Below are 18,766 nucleotides of genomic sequence, written 5' to 3' on the forward strand. Positions count from 1 at the left end.
CAGCGATATGCATTAGTTACGCATACACAAGCTGATAGAGAAGGGAGTCCACCCAGGCTTGGTGTAGGTGTATCATGAAGAGCAGCCTTCCTCAATCTGGTGCCCTCCAGATGTGGCTAGGGATGATGGGAGTTGCCATCCAACACATCCAGAGGGCACTAGGTTGGGGAAGGCTGATGTAGAGTAAGGAGTGCTCGTCCCAAAATTGGGTGAGGTTCAATCTAGAAAACTACATTGCCCACATCGAACTGTAGTTCCTGCCTGCACTGTGTGATGGTTTTGTATCATGTAGCTTTATGGGTGTGGCTAAAGCTTCAAACATCACTGAAGCTCTCAGCAGCTCCAACTCTAATTTCCCAAGGTGTCCCACAAGTGGCTTACACCGCATGGTGAGGAAGGAGGAGCTCATTTTTTCACATTTTCAATACAACAGTCTTTCAGTATCCTTTGAAGAGATATTTAGCCCACCCTTCCAGTCACAGAGGCTCTCTTACTTCCTGTCCTGTCCCTTCCTGGTTCCTCTGCCTGCTGCCCTTCCTGTTTTGCCCATTCCTCACTATCATTCCCCACTGCTCCTGGTGCCCTTCTCATTACTCTGCCTACTAAACTTTTCTTTTTAGTGAATCCAGTGCTCTCCAGGGCTGGGAGCATGTGCTGTTTCTCAGCAGGCAGAGAGCAGAAGAGAAAAACAGTGCACATACCATCTAAACACCATAGCACTGCACTATACTTCTTGGGCTAGGAACAGCAGTGGTAGTGAAAGCAACAACTGAGGAAGGGCAGTATCTTGGAGGGGCAAGGAACAGGGAAAGGAAAGGAAAGGTTCCTCCTGTGCAAGCACCGAGTCATTGCTGACTCCTAGAGGGACGCCGCTTGCGCTGGCGTTTTCTTGGCAGACTGTAGCGGGGTGGTTTGCCATTGCCTTCCCCAGTCATGACTACCTTTCCCCCAGCAAGCTGGGTACTCATTTTACCGACCTCGGAAGGATGGAGGGCTGAGTTGACCTGAGCCGGCTACCCGAGACCCAACTTCTGCCGGGATCGAACTCAGGTCGTGGGGAGAGTTTCGGCTGCAATACTGCCGCCTACCACTCTGCGCCACACGAGGCTCTACAAGGAACAGGGACAGTGTTGCAATTTACAGTTGTGATACTTGCCCATGGGCAACTTGTTGAGTGACGATTAACATGGCGATAATACAGTGTTTATTGGTAGCACTTTCTCTTCCTTTGGAAAGAGGACATGAGGCAGGGCAGAGGATCCAATGTCATGTTTTGTTTCTGTTACATGCCCTAATGTCAGCTCATAATTTTGTGTTTGGTTGTCTGATGTGACTTAGATAATGATGTCCTGGCTTGTCTCAGCAGCTCAGTCTTGAACATGCTAACTCAAAAGTAAGATCTATTCAGTTCAGTACCAGTTTCTCCCTGGCAAGTATGCTTAGGACTAGAGCCTAAGGCTGTGGCCCTTTCCACACTTATCCAGGAGTAAGTCCAATGGAGGACAGTGTGACTTACTTCTGAGTAAATATGTATGAATTCTGAGCTATCACGCTATGGGAAAGAAGCAAATAACCATCTAGCTCTTAACCACTAACCAGTTTCAGTTCAAACTTTATCTGATTTGTCAGTCAGGCTATAAATGCTTCATGTTTTCTAGCAATGAATACTCATAGACAGGCAGGGCTGCAGTCAGCTTACAGGCAACTTTGAAAGCCTAGTTCTAGTCCTCTGTGTTTAGTTTTTAAATTTGATGTGCAGGATCAACAGATCAGCCTTGGCAGGACCAGTGAATTGAATCATGCTTTCCTTAAAGTGATGATAAGAGAACCTATCAGAAATCTGCACTGTGGCTGCAACACAGCCTGATTGCTAATAAATTATATCATGTTTGGTTTTCTGAATTTTTCCAGAAGGTGCACATCATAAAAACAGGGTTGTTGTCTTTAAAGAGAGCATTTACAATATTGGGGTTGAAGTTTACTGAAGACAGTCTCATCATGCCTTCTTCCCTAAAGGGAGAGCCCCACATACACCAAAGTTAACTCTTTCTCTATATATAGCTGCTTTACATTGAATCAGAACATTGGTCCATCTAGTCCAGAATTGTCTGTTCTGACCATCAGCAGCTCTCCAAGGTCTTGGGAAGTGCTTTTCCCTAGCCGCCTCTCCGAGATTCATTAATTGGAGATGCTGCAGACTGACATTGGGACCTTACAAATGTGCTTTACCACTGAACTGCAAGCTTTTCCCCAAGCCATCCACATTATAGTAGAGAACAGGAATGAAAAAAAATCCACACTGTTTGATATCAGTGGTGCTTCCTCTGCTAATTATATAAAAAAGCTAGATATATAAAGAAGGAAGGAAAGGGCATGTATATGTATTCTCAGATATACAGCTACTTAATGTTAAATCACTATTAAAGTTATTCTATTGACAACCATGGCATTGCTTTGAAATTTAAAAGCAAAACCAGGTATTTGGCATATTCAGAAGAAATCAACATCACAGGACAGTGCTAGAAAAAATGGTCACCTTGTGGTGATGTTTCCCTGTACAGAAGTGTTGTTTAACTTTGTCTTAAAATCTTGCAGATGTAAAACATTCATCATTGTGAGATTAAGCTTATAGTACATAGAATCACCCACAAGCAAGCTGTGAGGATGTATAAGCAACCATGGGCATGTCAACAGTTGACTACAAATCATTACCATCAGATCTAGCCTATCTTTAAAAAGTACCAAGGGCATTTTAAAGAGAGAAAAGAATAGCAACCTATGGAAAATGGAGTTGAATCCAACTCTGTCACAGCCCCTCCGCCCCATTTCCATTGTTTGGATTAGTATACAGAAAATCCTCAGATGGAAGTTCAATACAGCCTTTTCCCGAATGGACATATCAGTTAGGAGTGGAGAACAAGTGGTCCTCCAGATGTTGTTGGACTTCACCTCCCATGATCCCTGACTCCTGCCTGAAGCTGATGGACATTGGAGTCCAGCAACTTCCAGAAGGCCACAGGTTCCCCACCCCTGATATACATAATTTGTGATTCATACTTGCATATAAGGAAAAAGTACTATTGTTTTATTGCACAGTTATAACTTTCCATCACGTTTAGAACTAAAGTATCAGCAATTTATCTTTTTATTCAACTAAATATGGTTATTAATGATTTAGTTTAATATTTTAATTAGTTAACTCAATACTATTATTATTTTTTCATAGAACCATATGCCTCAGACATTCCAAAAAAGAGGGGGGGAGGGATCTGCATATTTCATCGACACTGATTCCATTTATCAATACCAAACACTAAAGGTGAGAAAATGTTATAATTTTGGGTTTTGTTTCTCCTTTCTAAGATTTTTGCCAGTTAGAAGTAATGTTAGTTACTCACATTGACTGGTTAAATGTACATTCATGTCATGGGAAAGAGTCAACTTTTCTAGATAATGATAAATGATTTGCTTTAGAAGAGTTAAGTCACAGAACCAACACAAAGGGAGGTAACCCTTGATTTAATGCTGACTGATGACCAGGATCTGGTTAGAAATGTAAATGTTACTGAAATGCTGAGAACAGTTCCCACAACACTATCAAGTTCAGTCTATATATGAGTGAAAATGGGAAGTCCAATACAGCCAAATTTAATTTCAGAGGAAGCAATTCCCCAAAATGAGGAGACTGGTTAAAGGTGAGTTGCAGGACAAACTCAGGCGGTGTCAGCTCTCTCTCTCTCTCTCTCTCTCTGTCTGTCTCTGTCTCTCAGAGTTTATTTAAAACCACCATAATAGAAGGTCAGATCAAATGTACATCTTAAATTAGGAAAGATCCAAGGGAGACCAGAGGATGCCATCATGGTTAAATAGCTCAGTCAAGGAAACTGGTTAGTACAGTCTCTGGAAGAACAAGGGAGACTTGGTGACAGGAGAAGCAAAGAAGAAACTTGGAAAGCTAAATGGGAAAGACAAAAGTCCCAAACATTTCTTTAAATATATGAGGAGGAGGAACCCAGACAGGGAGGCGGTAGGGCCTTTAGTTGACAAAGGTGCGGTAAGATGACTGCCCCCTCACTGTATCAAGAGAGCTATTGGGGAGATGCTTCCTATCCCCAGAGTCTCTGAAGTGGCAAGATGGCAATGTTTGAATTGCCCCTTCCTACATCTGTTTTGGGCTGTAAAGCCTTAGTAGTGTCCAGAAACATGGAATGCAATAGAACACCAGACCCTAAGGGAGTGGTTAAAATACTTCCCCTCTCTGCATCAGACCTCTCATGCAGTGAATTGGAGAAGCTATTCCAGCTTTGATTAACTTTTGCATTTTGTTGGAAATGAATAATTTCTCCCAACACAGATGGAGAGAGGGGTGTGGTTAAAAGCCAGCTATCTGCATCCTGATTGGTACATAATGCAACAAGTCGGCTCTTTGTTAACCCTCGCCTGATGCTCCAATCTGCCTGTGTCAGGGAGTGAGTGGGAAAAACACCTCCCTTTCTCTGCACTGGAGGAGTCCAGTGCTCACTTCAGAAATGATTTCACCCCCATCAGATGCCGGGGTTCCTGCTCAAACTCCAGTGGAACATCATCTCATTCCCAGCTGCTACTTTATTACACACAGTCATGACCATTTGGCATAAGAAGCCATGCATGGTAGTATCCAGCCTGGCTTCTAGGTAGTGGACCATGAGTAAGCAATGGAAGGCAGAGACTGATATAAGTCAGGAACTGCTGTCTCTTGGTCTCACACTAACATGACTTAAGAACCCAGGGAGTATTATTTCAATAATAATGGGCTTGGTTGACAGTGAGTCCCATTGAGGTCCATGGGACAAAGTCACTGGACTATAATTGGCAATACTTAATAATTCCCCCTTCAGTTTTCATAGCCATGGAAAGTCAGCAAAGCCAGAAGACCTTTCCACCCTGTGGTGTTCAGCTGAGTTCAGTTTGGTGCACATTCTTCATAAATGCACTGCTCTAAAGAAGAACTTAAGGGCTTCACTAAATGTACTAAGAGACACACCACCACTTGCAGTGACAAACTTGGAATGAGAGACATGCTTGCCTCCTCTAAAGATGGCTTAGGACTTGGGCCTGGCTATTTGAGGACCTGCCTGTCACATTATGAACCTGCCCAGTTGTTAAGATCTACAGAAGAGGCCTTCTTGAGGACACCATTACCTGCAGAGGCCCATTTATCAGGCATGTGTGAAAGGGTTGCTCCCAAACTGTGGGATGTGCTCCCTGAAGAACTATGATTGGCCACCACTCTTCTTGCTTTCAGGGAGGATGTGAAGGTGTATCTTTTCAGTTTAGCCTTTTAAACTATGTAGCTGTTTTAACGTTCTACTGTTTTTAATCTTCTTGTTTTTATTCAGTTAAGATTTTAATTGTTTTAAATTGTTGTAAACACCTTGCTGGCTTTTCAGAAAATAAGGCAGTATATAAATGTTAATAATAAATATAATAAGTAAGAAATCATAAGAAGACTGCTATGGGAATTGGCCATGGGTACATCTAGGTCAGCAGACCTCCCCTGCTGTTTCCCCTTCCCAGTACCTGGTATTCAAAGGAATCCTGCCTCTGAACCTGGCAGAACTTTGATTGCTAGACCTGTCTTCCATACATTTGAATAATCCCATTTTAAAGCCAAGCAAGCCCGTGGCCTTCACCACACCTTGTGGCTGAATACTGCATACGTTAATTATGTGCTGTATGAAGATGTATTGTCAGTGGTGGCTGGTGGCTGTGATTCCAGTGGGCCTGCGAATCTATTCTGGGTTTTAATCAGAACCAGCCAGAACTCTAGAGGGGCTATCCAAGGTGCTGAACTTAGTTTGGGGATAGGATTCAGCACCTTGGATAGCCCCTTTAGAGTTCTGGCTGGTTTTGACTGAAACCTAGAATGGATACACAGCCCCACTGAAATCAGAGCCACCAGTTGCCACTGCATACTTTCTTCCTCATAATATCTAGGTAGCTGTGAGATAGCATTGCTCCCACCAGCCCATAGCCAGTGATGTCAGGAAGTTCTAGTCCAACATTTTTTGGAGGGAGGATGTCCTCTGGAAAGACACCCTCAGCAGTCCTCCCTCCTGCTCCCCTCAGCACCCACTCCCTCTCCCTCTAGGCCCAAAATAGAGCTGTGTGCAAATGGCCTCTTGAAATTCAACACCTTATTTGTGGGTAGAGAAATGTGGAAGACAATTTCACTGAATTTCTCCAGGGGGAGGAGAAATTCTCCACACTTGCTCCCAGGTAGGGCTCCCTATTGGCAGGGCTTGTAGCACAGCTTCTTTCTTTTTTGGTAACGGTTTTGCAGGTTTTCGTGCTGTGATAGCATCAACTGTCTTGGCAGGCTGGCCCCCACTTTGCATCCACTGCTATGCAGTTGGGGGCAGTGTTGCGTCTGGCTCCAGGAATGAGATGGAGCTAGTGCTCTGTCAAAATCTGTCCTCCAATTTCCTGAAAGTTTTCTCCCTGCCCCCCCCCCCCCATGAAAGAGGCTTCCATTGTTCTGCCTCATTCAGGTTGTTTTATAATTTATTTTTGTGTTGTTTTTGAGCTTACCTAATCACAGCTAACCTCCCAGGCTGCCTGGACGTCCTGATCTGAAAAAGCCCCGTGGGAGGAATTACCTCATGGTGCTTTAAACTGGGATTTAATTGAAGTGTAGGAAGCTGAGGAGGCTACAGGCAGCCAGAGAGATGAGTGTACAATGAAAAACAGGACACTTGTCCTCACTCCTATGCCACCTCCTAAGTAAGGTAAGCCCAAGAAACCCAACCCCAACTCAGGAGAATTTATAAGAAATTTCTTCATCATTGAATTTCCTTTTGGAAGCAATTTCTATCAAATTGAATGAGAATGGTAAAAAAAAAATGTGGGAGAAATTTTCAGCACAGCTCTAGCCACCCACTGCCACCTAGAGGCAAAGGGCAGAGCAGTGAGCAGGCAGTAGCGGATGCCGCTCCTTCCCTTCGCTTCTGTCACTTCCTTGAAGGCTTCTGTTCTTCCTCTAAGCCGGACGGTGAGAGAAAGAAGGGAACAGTGGCAAGAGGAGCAGCATCCGAGTCAATGAATCATCAGCCCCAGCAATTGCCCAGTGATCCTGGTCCTAATGGGAGGCACAGGCAGGGCAAGAACATGGTGCAATGATGAGATTTACCATTACAAGGATGAAGGGGCGGCAACATGCAGCATCGGCAGCTCTGTGTCTTTCACAATGTCTAGGCAAGCAGTAAGACAGGTTGTTCAATAGATAGCCTAAGGGACCTATTGGTTATTTATGTGATGCATTCTTCTCACTTCACTCCAAAACTTTAGATTCAGCTTGGGAGATTGCTTGTCTGGAAGCATCCCTATAATCAGAATTGCTCCCGTCATATAAAGGTTATGTGTTAGAGACTTGAGAATCCTCCCTTTCATTAAATGTAAAAGTAAGCCTCTAGTCCTCATGTTTTATTGCATGTATTTCAAAAGGGTGATAGCAAAAAAAATACTAACGGATAAGGGAAAGGCAGGGCATGGTTTTACCACATTTTTTCTCATGTGCGGGCTGACAGTTTCAGAAGAAGAGCATTGAAGATGCAGAAGAAATGCAGCAGCTCTACCAAGTATATCTTAGGATCTGACTCACTACTGAAAATAATACGCAAATCATTTCAGCTGTATGCAATTAAAATCTGCTTAATTTACACTTTGCTCTTGATGTATCTCCAGTGAGGTTATCAGTGCTGAAAAGCTGACAAAAATACCACAGCAGTTTGATTTATTATTACTGTACGAATGTAGATACTCTTACAGCAGAAGTGCAGAGCCTGAGCCTGGGGCCAAATCCAGGCCACCTGGAGTCCCAGTTCAGCCCTCTCAGGTTCCCTAAATAGCTGCGCTCCCTTTCCCAACAAACAGTTGTTTGATAGTTTCTCGGCTTTTGTGGAGGTTTTCCTCCTGTTCTAAAAGGTCGAAAGGCCTCTCCTAAGGCTTAGTTAATGGCAGTAAGAGCTTTAAGCAGAAATAGGTTGTTCCTTTTGCCTCTGGCTTTGCCACTTTTGCCTCTGGCCCTGCCCACCACTGGAATGCAGCCTTCAAGAGCTTCTCTGAAATGGAATTTGGCCCTCAGGCTGAAAGAGGTTCAGCACCCCTGTCTTACAGTGAAAGTAGGACAGTCCAAGAAGCACCTCTGCATGTGTCCTTGCTTGTGCTCCCATGAGGGTTTTTGTTGTTCAAACTCAAGCTTAACTGCAACTGGTCTTCAGAAGATGCCAGCACAGCTCCTTGCCATTCTCCTTCCTCCTTGATTATTAGAACCATTTGGAAAGAAAGAAAGAAAGAAAGAAAGAAAGAAAGAAAGAAAGAAAGAAAGAAATTTACATTGGTTTGGATCCAGGCTTAGTGATACTTAGAGTCGACCCACTGAAATCCATGATACTTCATTTAGTACTGCTTTCAGTGGATCTACTCTATACATGACTAAGGGCACAGTTCTATGCATGTTTAGATAGAAAAAAGTCCTACAACTTTTAGCGTCGCCCAGCCAGCCATGCTGGCTGGCGCATGCTGGGAATTGTAGGACTTTTTTCTCTCTAAACATTCATAGGATTGTGCCCGAAGTCTGAATCTAACCCAATGAATCCGGGCTATTCAAGGCATGTACATGTTTAGTTAGATATTATTAATAACTAAAGCGAAATTGTCTACTTGGTGATCTTTTGTCAAGGTTTTCATAGTAAACTGAATCAGATGTGTTGGTGGTATACAAGGCTATGAAAGCAATTGTGTGAATTCATTGCTTCTAATTAAAAGAAAGTAAAACCTGAGACTACCATTCCAGGAGAAAGAAACACCTACGTCCAAAAACACACAAAGAGTTGTTCTGGGACACTGGGTGTTAAAATGGAAATGAAGTACGTTAAGAACGCTTGTCATCTTGGAACTGATGGACCCATTGCATTCTCCCTATTAATGTGTTCTCTGATTTGTGGAACCTGCATTTCTGCTAGTTTGGGCTGTCTCCAAAAAGTGGTTGTTAGCTATATTGAACACTTAGTCTCATTCTTTCTTTCAGTTTTTACCTTGCTGGCTACCTCTGCAAGCATTTCCCGCATCTTGGGTTTCTGACATTTATTATAAGTATGAAAGAGATACTTCAAAGAGATACACCAATGGTGTCTGGCTCTCTAAAAACCCTTTCCCCTTCTTAGTGTTGAGAAGTTCATAGGCTTACGTGGGACACTTGGACTAAGTGAAGGTTCAGGGTGTTATTCTGAGAGCTGAAGCAGTAGATAGTTGTATGGGTTGTCTGTCCGATGACCGACTTCATGTTCTTGTGTAGGATTATTCCAGTAAAATAATCCTACACATAATGAGGAGAAGAACTACAAGACCCATCCCATACCCCCAGGAGGTGTCAGCTTTTCTTGAGGCAACTCTGAAACTTACTCATGGCTACCATGCACACAGAAACACATCACCTAGGACAGTAGTTCTGTCCTCAAAAGCACTTATCCTTAAGTCGTGTAGGATTTGGTGGGCCACATATAGTCTAATGCTCTCTACCTGGGAAGTTCTACGTAGCCCACCCATCTGGCATTCTGACCATTCCCACTTAATTTAAAATAAAGTGCTGCTAGCCCTCATAATTGCATTGCACATGTAGGAATTGCTTCTTTGAAAGTGCTCACATATAGAAATTTACCTCCACGTGGGAAGACAGCACCATCAGCAAATGCTTTAACTGGGCTTGGTATGTAAACTTTCAATATGGAAGGACATTTTGAAGCTGCGGTGCTCTCAAACAAGTAACTTTCCCCCCACCCATGTGTATGCTGAAATGATACAACTCTATGAGATGACTATATTATATGAGTGTGTGTGTGTGTGTGTGTGTGTATTTATTTAGCATTTCGTTCCTGCTTGCTGGAATTAGTCCTAGTTAATCTTAGCTTTTTAAAGTGACAGCCAATGAATTTGAGACAGGTTGGAGTGTAAACTGAGAAGGTCCGCATCTTTGCACCCTAAAGTCCAGTAGCACTTAAGATAGCCTTATAAAGTTGTAAAGATTGATTTCCAGAAATGGAACGCATAAGCATATGTTCCAAAATGAGTCCTTGTGGAGTAGGTGGGCTGTTGTTTCCTACTTTCATAAAATGCATCAGTCCTACAGGCATGGGTTCTTACAAAACAAATACAAGTATATTCTTACTGTGAGTAGTTGCTGCAGTAACAGTACTAGTAATTGTTGGTATTAAGTCAAAATATCACAGTGATGAGTAGGAATAGGAGTACACCTTTAAAAGTGGTCCCAGGGCCAAAACAGAGATTACTTTAAATCTGTGTCTAGCAGCTACATTTTTACTCTAGATTAGGTGCAGGGGATGATTTGGATCAGGACCCTAGCATGGGGTTGGGGCCTTTTAAGATCTAGATTGGGCCCCCTGCACCTACTCTAGAGTAAAAATGAACAAAAGATGTAGCTGCCAGACACAGATTTAAAATAATGTCTGTTTTGGCCCTTAAGAGTCATAATAGATCACCAGAGAATTGCAGATTGGGACTAGAGCCTCACTTCTGTGATAAGTTTTGTCAGAGCCAAAATATTTTCACGGTCTTAAATAAAGGTCAGAAAATGTTTACAAGACCCTCCTACTCCAAACTCCAATTGGCTTGTCATTTACTGTTACCTCAAATGAGCATCCCATACCTCTATGATGCTTAGGGAAAGGACACCCTATGCCACCATCTCTAAAAATAGTCCTTATCTGTGCAGAAATTGTGTGTGTGTGTGTGTGTGTGTGTGTGTGTGTGTTGGTCCATCTCCTAGAGGTGTCTCTCCTGCCAAAAAAATACGCTACTTACAGTGATTGCTAATAAACACTGCAGTGCATAGGGTCATCTATGAGTTAATTCCAACTGGGATCCCTGGGATCTTTGGCCTTTAGAATACTCTTTCACTATTGGCACTTAGAAGGGCAGCTCTGAACAGCAGGTGCCTGCACTTTACTTTTCACAAGGCTAGAGACTAAATAGAGCTCATTCTTGTCAGTAAAGTAATGATTTATTGAAAACATGGGCAGCAGTTAACATGCTTTAGAACAGCATTTTGCAGTAAACATCCATGAAAAATGTCATTTATTTATTCATTTTATAAAAGGACTTTTGCAAATGTTTGCCCAGTAGCCACTTATACATTGGGGCTCTGTGTCTTCTTGTGACCACTTTGCCAATTAAAATGTGGGTGAACATGGATGTGTGAGTTGAGTGTTCAGGCAGAGACACACTTTTCCATGACATTCTCCCGCATAGCCTGAACCTGCATGTGAATGCCACAGTTACATAAACAGGATCAGTTGGGTCTTCCCTATGGAACTGGCAGCTAGAAGGAAAGATTGATGTGATCAGCCCTGTCTGCCTGGTTGCAGCATTCACATGCAGCCCCCAGCTATGTAGGAACATGTCACAGCAAAGTGAGTCTCACATGGCTGGGACCTTCATCTGAATGGGGACACCTGGAAATGTGTCTAAGGCAAGCTTCCCCAACCTGCCCCCCCCCCCCCCGATGTGTTGGACTACAACTATCATAATCCCCCAGCCAGGGAATTATAGGAGTTGCAGTCCAACACATCTGGAGGATACGAGGCTGGAGAAGGCTGATCTAAGGGGTATTTGTCCATCTTCGTCCATTTGAAAAGGCATAGGTTCCCAACATGTTAGTGAGTGTTCATGAACTCCACATGCAGGTACAGTCAGGGCCAGAAATATTGGAACAAGGATAATCGTTTTGGCAGTTAGCCTCTGTAAACCACCACATTGAAGTTGTAAGGAAACACACCCAGATGGGAGCGAAGTCAGGACTTTCAGCTGTAATTCAAGGGGTTTGACAAAAGTGGGGCACTAATCATTCACGAAGGACAGCCAGTGGCATACACACATAACCATCATTGGTGGCTCATAAGTAACGGAACAAATGGCTGACAAGCAGCTGCATGGCCAGGTGTGGCCTGTTTCCTGGGTACCCCATGACCAATCAAGCAGATAAAAGGCCTGGAGGTGGTTCTGAGTGTTACATTTGCATATGGAAGCTGTTCACTGGAACTCCCAGCATGAGGTCCAAAGAGGTGTCCATGCAAGTGAAGGAGGCCATCATTAGGCTGAGGAAACAAAATAAACCCATCAGAGAGATAGCTAAAACATTGGGTGTGGCCAAGACAACAGTTTGGAACATCCTGAAAAAGAAGGAATGAACTGGCAAGCTCAGCAACAGCAGAAGGCCTGGCAGACCACGGAAGACAACTAAAGTGGATGACCACAGAATTCTGCTCATGGTGAAGAGGAACCCTCTCACAACATCTAGCCAGGTCAAGAACGCTCTTGCAGAGGTAGGCATGTCATTATCAACATCTACAGTCAAGAGACGGCTTTATGAATGTAAATACAGAGGCTTCACAACAAGGTGCAAACCACTGGCAACGCTCAAGAACAGACAGGCCAGATTAGCCTTTGCCAGCAAACACCTACAAAAGCCTGCCCAGTTCTGGAATAAGATTCTTTGGACCGATGAAACCAAGATTAACTTGTACGAGAATGATGGGAAGAGAAAAGTATGGAGAAGGAAAGGAACAGCTCATGATCCCAAGCATACCACATCATCTGTCAAACATGGTGGAGGCAGTGTTATGGCATGGGCATGTATGGCTGCCAATGGAACTGGGTCACTGGTGTTTCTTGATGATCTGACTGCTGAGAAAAGCAGCAGGATGAATTCTGAAGTGTATAGGGCTATACTTTCTGCTCAGATTCAGCCAAATGCTGCCAAACTGATAGGAGCCCGCTTCATATTGCAGATGGATAATGACCCGAAACATACAGCAAAAGCTACCCAAGAGTTTCTGAAGGCAAAGAAGTGGGCTGTTCTTCAATGGCCAAGTCAGTCACCTGATCTCAACCCAACAGAGCATGCTTTTCACTTACTGAAGACAAGACTGAAGGCAGAAAGACCCACAAACAAGCAGCAGCTGAAGGCAGCTGCAGTAAAGGCCTGGCCAAGCATCTCGAGGGAGGAAACTCTGCATTTGGTCATGTCCATGGGTTCCAGACTTCAGGCAGTCATTTACTGCAAAGCATTTTCATCCAGGTATTGAAGGCGATCCTTAAGTTTGAAATTATGTTGGTTGTTCCGTTACTTATGAGCCACCAACGATGGGTGTGTGTGTATGCCACTGGTTGTCCTTCCTGGATGGTTAGTGCCCCACTTTTGTCAAACCCCTTGCATTACAGCTGAAAGTCCTGACTTTGCTCCCATCTGGGTGTGTTTCCTTTCGACTTCGATGTGGTGGTGTACAGAGGCCAACCGCCAAAACAGTTATCCTTGTTCCAATATTTCTGGCCCTGACTGTAGAACTCAGGCATTTCTCCATGGCCAGAGGGCAGGGGTATACATACTTGAATTCCTTGCATATGACACTTTGTGGAAGAGTCCATTTGGTCATCAGTAGGGATGGCCAAACAGCACCTTGCTTGGGTTTGTAGAGCCATCAGTGTTGTGTGAGCATACCCTCCGAGCACCATCAAAACCTTGAGGGGTTTTGTAAGTGCTTGATGGGCATGCTCATGAAACCCTGATCGGTCTGTGAGCCCTTCTTTCTCACAAGGGGAGGTAATTGCCAGTGGAAGTGAGCATGAGCTCCTTCCCTGCTCCCCTTGCCATTTCTCCAAGTATGACAAAAGAGATTTACCTTGGGGAAAGTGGAAAGATAGCAGCCAGAGCACTCCCTGAAGAGTGATTGGCTGGCAGGCCACTCAGTGGGCAGCAAATGACACAAAAAGCATTTGTTTCCTGCCCAACAATCATGGGCTGGACTACAAGTCCCATTATTCTTTGGCAGGAAATAAGACACAACATCATTTGCAGCCATTGAGAGGCTGGCACAGCTACAAAAATGAGAATGTACCCATTCCCTTCCTGGGAATAATACACATCACAACCTTGTCTTACTCCTTATGTCCCTGTCATAGGACTGTAATTATTTGCAGGGCATTTACAGAATACTTGGAACAGTTTCATTTGTTTGTTATGTCCCCACCCCCCATTAAGAAAGAGGGGGCCTTTCTTGCCTGGGCTACAAGTAAGGCACCAAAATAAAACAAAATCACAAGTTATCCTTCATACACGAGCAGTATTTGTGCAAGATGAAGCAGGATGATGCTGCATTATCACCAGGGAGTCAAGGACATTCATTTTAACCAGTGATTTGGCCACTAAGCACACAGTGACTCAGCAGTCATTGGAACCAGAATGAATGAGTTCTTATTTCTTTTGCTGCATTCTAACAGCTCGGTAACTCTCTCACGCATCCATCTGACTGTGGACTGCAGGGGAACATTGCTTAAAATATTATTAAATATTCCCCAGTGCAGCGTAGGAAAATAACGCTAATGTGGTTGGTAGGTGTTTTCGTTCATGTGCTGTATTACTGGAAATACTTCCCTTTCAGCATATGCAAACAGACTGAATCCCCCTTTTTATTCCCCCACCCAGTGCACACACACACACACACTTGATGCCAGTTGCTTTCAGACTGAGTTTATTTTTTTAGGGCTTGATCTAAAATGTCTTTTGCTGTGCTGGTGCAAGCCTCCCTTGGATGTACCAGTAGAGACAACCAAACTCCAGCAAACCTGAGACCCTGATCCCACAACCATAGAACCAGTGTCAATGCTTCCCAGTTCCTAGCTGGGAAGATTTGCAACTACTTTGACTAGTTACAAATGCTCCTGCTGGTTGGGAGTAGTGGAGAGGTGTTGGGAGCTTCGTTGGCTCTGACATCTGGTCCTGGGTTTGCATGGTATTTGCCTGGCTGCACATGTGTCGGGTGAAGGGGGTCATGCCAGGGCAGGACAAGATTTTTCTGAGTCAGGCCCTTATACCATAACTTATGCAATACTGGGCTACCAGAAATGGCCATTACTCTATATGAGCCCCGTTTCCACTGTTTGATTCGATTTGCCAAGCTTTTCATTTAATGCTTCATTTTGTCTATTCTGGTGAAGTTCATTGGCCACCAATTTGGGGTGGGTTAGTGTAGTTATTAAAATCTTTTCATCCCTCTCTGATGCTTGAGCAGTGACTTTTGATGGATATTCAGGGTGCAACCTTACCAAGACGAAGCATTTTTCCCCTCCAGGAAAAAAATAAAATAAAATTGTGCCCAAATTGTGGTTGGGCTTAATAACGAACAATAATCTTTACTAGCCAGCAGGAGTATACACAAAGTGGCTCTGAGCATAGGTGGAGTGCTCTTTCCACTGAGGAAGTACAGCCTGACCCTTCCCACCCCAGTGAAAGACAAAAGATTAAGTCCTTGCACTTCCCGTTTTAGAAATTAAACACTGCCCCCAGCTCTACTGCAAGTATCCTGTACACAACTAAAAAACACAGACTCCCTCACTGCCAAAAATTCAGTCGTGTTTTCCTACCAAGTCTCATCCACCAAGTCTTCTCAAAAAAATTCTTCCGTCACAACTCTCCAGTTCTTTTTCCTAAGGCAAGCTCGGTTTTTTGCCCCTATGCCTGCCTGAGCACAGGCCAGCCAGAATCTATTTTCAATACCAGGACAAAAGTCCCTTTGTCCTTCCATTCACAGAAGTCAAGGTTTCCCTTCTTCCATTGTGGCAATGCTCTCCCTCTGTTTGGGTTGTATCCAAAGTCCCATCTATTTCAAAAGGTCTACTCTAAGTAGGACTAACATTGGAGACAACCCTTTGTTCGTTTGTTCATCATCCCTTGGGCAGGATAGAAAGAGGGGCCGGAGTGAGTTGCTGTAAAGCTTCTGTTTTCTCAGACATCAGCTGTGGAGGGGGGGTGGGATAAAGCCAAGTTGTCTGCAGCCACAAATGCACCCTATTGCAGAAGGCAAGCCAAGAACAGGAAGTGGGGAATGAGGGAGGGCTGTCCAAGGTAGAGAGCAAAAGAAAAGGGTGCACATGCATGGAATGAGTTTAGAAATGGTGCAGCAGGTCCCGCTCAATCAGTCGGAAAACTATAGGCATGGCAGCATTAGTGGAACATAGGGACATAGAAAGCGGCCTTATACAGAGTCAGACCATTCGTCCATTTATCTCAGTACTGTCCACACTGACTGGCAGCCCCTCTGCAGAGTTCCAGGCAGGAATTTTTCCAGCCCTACCTGGAGATGCCAGGGATTGACTTGGGACTTTCTGTATACAAAGTATGTCCTTTGTCACTGAGCTGTGGCCCTATAGTGATACAGTGACACAAGCCTGTCTGGTAGACAGTTTACTGGATTATGCTGCAATCCTGTACTCACTTACCTGGGAGTAAGCTCCATTGAAATCAATGGGACCTAACTGTGAGTAGACATGCATAGGATTGCACAGCAGAGAAATGATAACAGAATCCCCACCCCCACCCCCCATGAAGGGTAAAATACTGTAGCTTCTTATGGTTGAGATTGCTCACCAGAATTAAATTTATGGTTGTCGTGGCAATAGGGATGACCATAATTGTCAGCTCCTGGGCATGTTGGCTGGAGATTTCCATGATTGGTCTGCGACATGACATTAATCTGTTGAGCCATCTATCATTCAGTTAAGCTAATCAATCTACCCCTAGCCTTTTAGGTACCACTAGGATTTTCAGTGCTGGTTGTCATTCTTTCCTCCTTTCTATATGTGGCAATGTGAATAGGGTTTAGCATGAGACAAGAATAACATTTCATTAAAGGGAGTGGGAAGGACACGAGACTGTCAAGGCCAGGACGTGAGATTGCTGTCTTCTTAAGGCACAAAGTACTGGCTTTAGTCACATTCATGTCTTTTTTGTAGGAGTAATAGCACCAGAGTACTTCATTTAGCCCTTAATAACTCCTTTGTTTTGGGATCTTCCATGTGAAGTACAGCTCTCCCACACACTTCTCCAAAGCCCACGTCTGATTATTTCCAAGCCTAAAAGATACACAACTTTTTATGGAATAGAATAGCTACTTTGCAGCCCTGAATTGTGAACAATATCAGCTGCTTGAGAAAACTTGCATATTTAGAACTACTCATGGTCATGATGGGAAGAAGCAGGGGTGCTTGAGGCTTTTGTTTGGACCATATTTCGAAGTGAACTGACCTTATTCACACTTGCTGGACTAATATGTGTATCAAAATGCAGTTTACCTCTCTCTCTCTCTCTCTTCCCCCCCCCTCAAATTTTTTCTAGGCCACCTTTAAGGATGGAACTCTTAAATAATAGGAATAGAACTGCACTGTTTGTATCTAAAGCATGATGAGTATAATGGGCTGACTGATATTTATCTTTCTTCTCTTTTTTTCCAGCCAATGTTTTCAGTTGCACCAAGTTTAGCCACCAACGCTTCAACAGCCTTTAACCCCTACTTGGGCCCTGTCTCCCCTGGCTTAGTCCCAGCAGAGATCCTGCCAACAGGACCAATGCTGGTTGCAGGGAATCCTGGTGTACCGGTTCCTGCTGCTGCTGCAGCAGCAGCACAAAAGCTGATGAGGACGGACAGACTGGAGGTAGGAAACAGCAGTTATAATTTCAGTTGTGATGCTTCTAACCGGCCAGGTCTCCACTGCTAATCTCCTTATAGTGATACTATAAATGTCTTACACAAGAAAGTGGTCAGTGTGCTATTCAGGGAATAATGTGTCTGTAATGCATTTAACTAATTCTTGAAATGAGACTAATAAGTTCCAAACCCCCATCTATTCGATCCCCTCATTAAATGTTATTATCCATAACAATAACACAAACCTGGGAAAATCTTCTTGAGCGGTATACTAGGGAAAGAGTCCTGTGCAGAGTTGAGCATGCCTACACCTCAGCATAAGAGCAGGCTGTGGATCTGCCACTACCCTAAACAGTTACATGAATCTCTTGGTTATCTGACCATTTTTGTATTCTTCATGTAGCCTTGGGTCTGTATAAATCTATGTGAATTGCAAACCTTCATCCAAACACATTTATCCAGATACAGATGTCCACCATAGACTTTGGATGATGATTGTTACCAAATTCCTATAACATTTTAGTGTACAAATTGCTTTTTTATTCTTTCTCTCCCATATTTTCACAAGTCACTATCATTGACCCTCAGTACCCCATCAGTAAAATGGGAATATTAAAGGTCCACCACATCTCCCAAGAGTTCATTAGTAATGGGCAAACTGGCTCCATCATAACTGGCAATTTGCTTGTGGAGTAACAAATCCAATGTTAAAATTTTGTGTGAACGTTCACTGTTATTACAAGCTTTTGAATTACCTTAACATGTTTGTGCATACATCACCAACAAGCAGCATAGGAACATTGCATGTGTAATATGGTGTTCTTTTCTGCCCTGTGCATCATAAAATAATGCCTCAAGATGTATTCTTCTCTGATGGGCTATCCTATGTGCTTTGTTCATAGCAAACAACATCTGAGCATGTGCAAAGATGGTGGAGTTTGGCTATTTAGTCATGGAGAACATGCACGCGCAGGAAATATAAATTAACTTGTGATCAATCATAGTTTCAGTTACAAACTGCGTTCCAGTTTGTTGGAATGCAGTCAGGGCTAGTTATGCATTCTAGAATTATGAGCCTGCTAGATTTGACCTATGAGCTGACTAATTATGGGTTTTGGCCCATGACTAGAATTCATGGCTAGGCAGGCATATGATCCCACAGACTGTCATCTTGATGACCTAAGTAAAATTACATCCTAGTGCCGTGAACTGAATATTGTTAGTACCTTAAC

General features: G+C 43.6%; 1 protein-coding gene across 9 annotated transcripts in view; it reads left to right on the top strand.

The window, feature by feature from the left end:
• Positions 1-18,766, top strand: part of MBNL1 (muscleblind like splicing regulator 1) — a 211,706-nt gene that overhangs the window by 162,061 nt on the left and 30,879 nt on the right. For 5 of the 9 annotated variants that reach the window (XR_014789608.1, XM_084847293.1, XM_084847294.1 and 2 more), the window contains exons 4-5: positions 3,227-3,319; positions 17,341-17,541. Coding sequence is in view for 8 of the 9 variants with exons in the window: in XM_084847293.1 (XP_084703419.1) it covers positions 3,227-3,319; positions 17,341-17,541 (294 nt within the window). In the remaining variant the exon portion in view is untranslated. The remainder of the gene's footprint in view (positions 1-3,226; positions 3,320-17,340; positions 17,542-18,766) is intronic. The other 4 variants (XM_084847298.1, XM_084847299.1, XM_084847300.1 and 1 more) reach the window with 1 other exon arrangement.

Source organism: Heloderma suspectum, chromosome 3 (genome assembly GCF_057233095.1).
Source record: "Heloderma suspectum isolate Gila_16-S chromosome 3, 16-S_ref, whole genome shotgun sequence".
NCBI lineage: Eukaryota > Metazoa > Chordata > Lepidosauria > Squamata > Helodermatidae > Heloderma > Heloderma suspectum.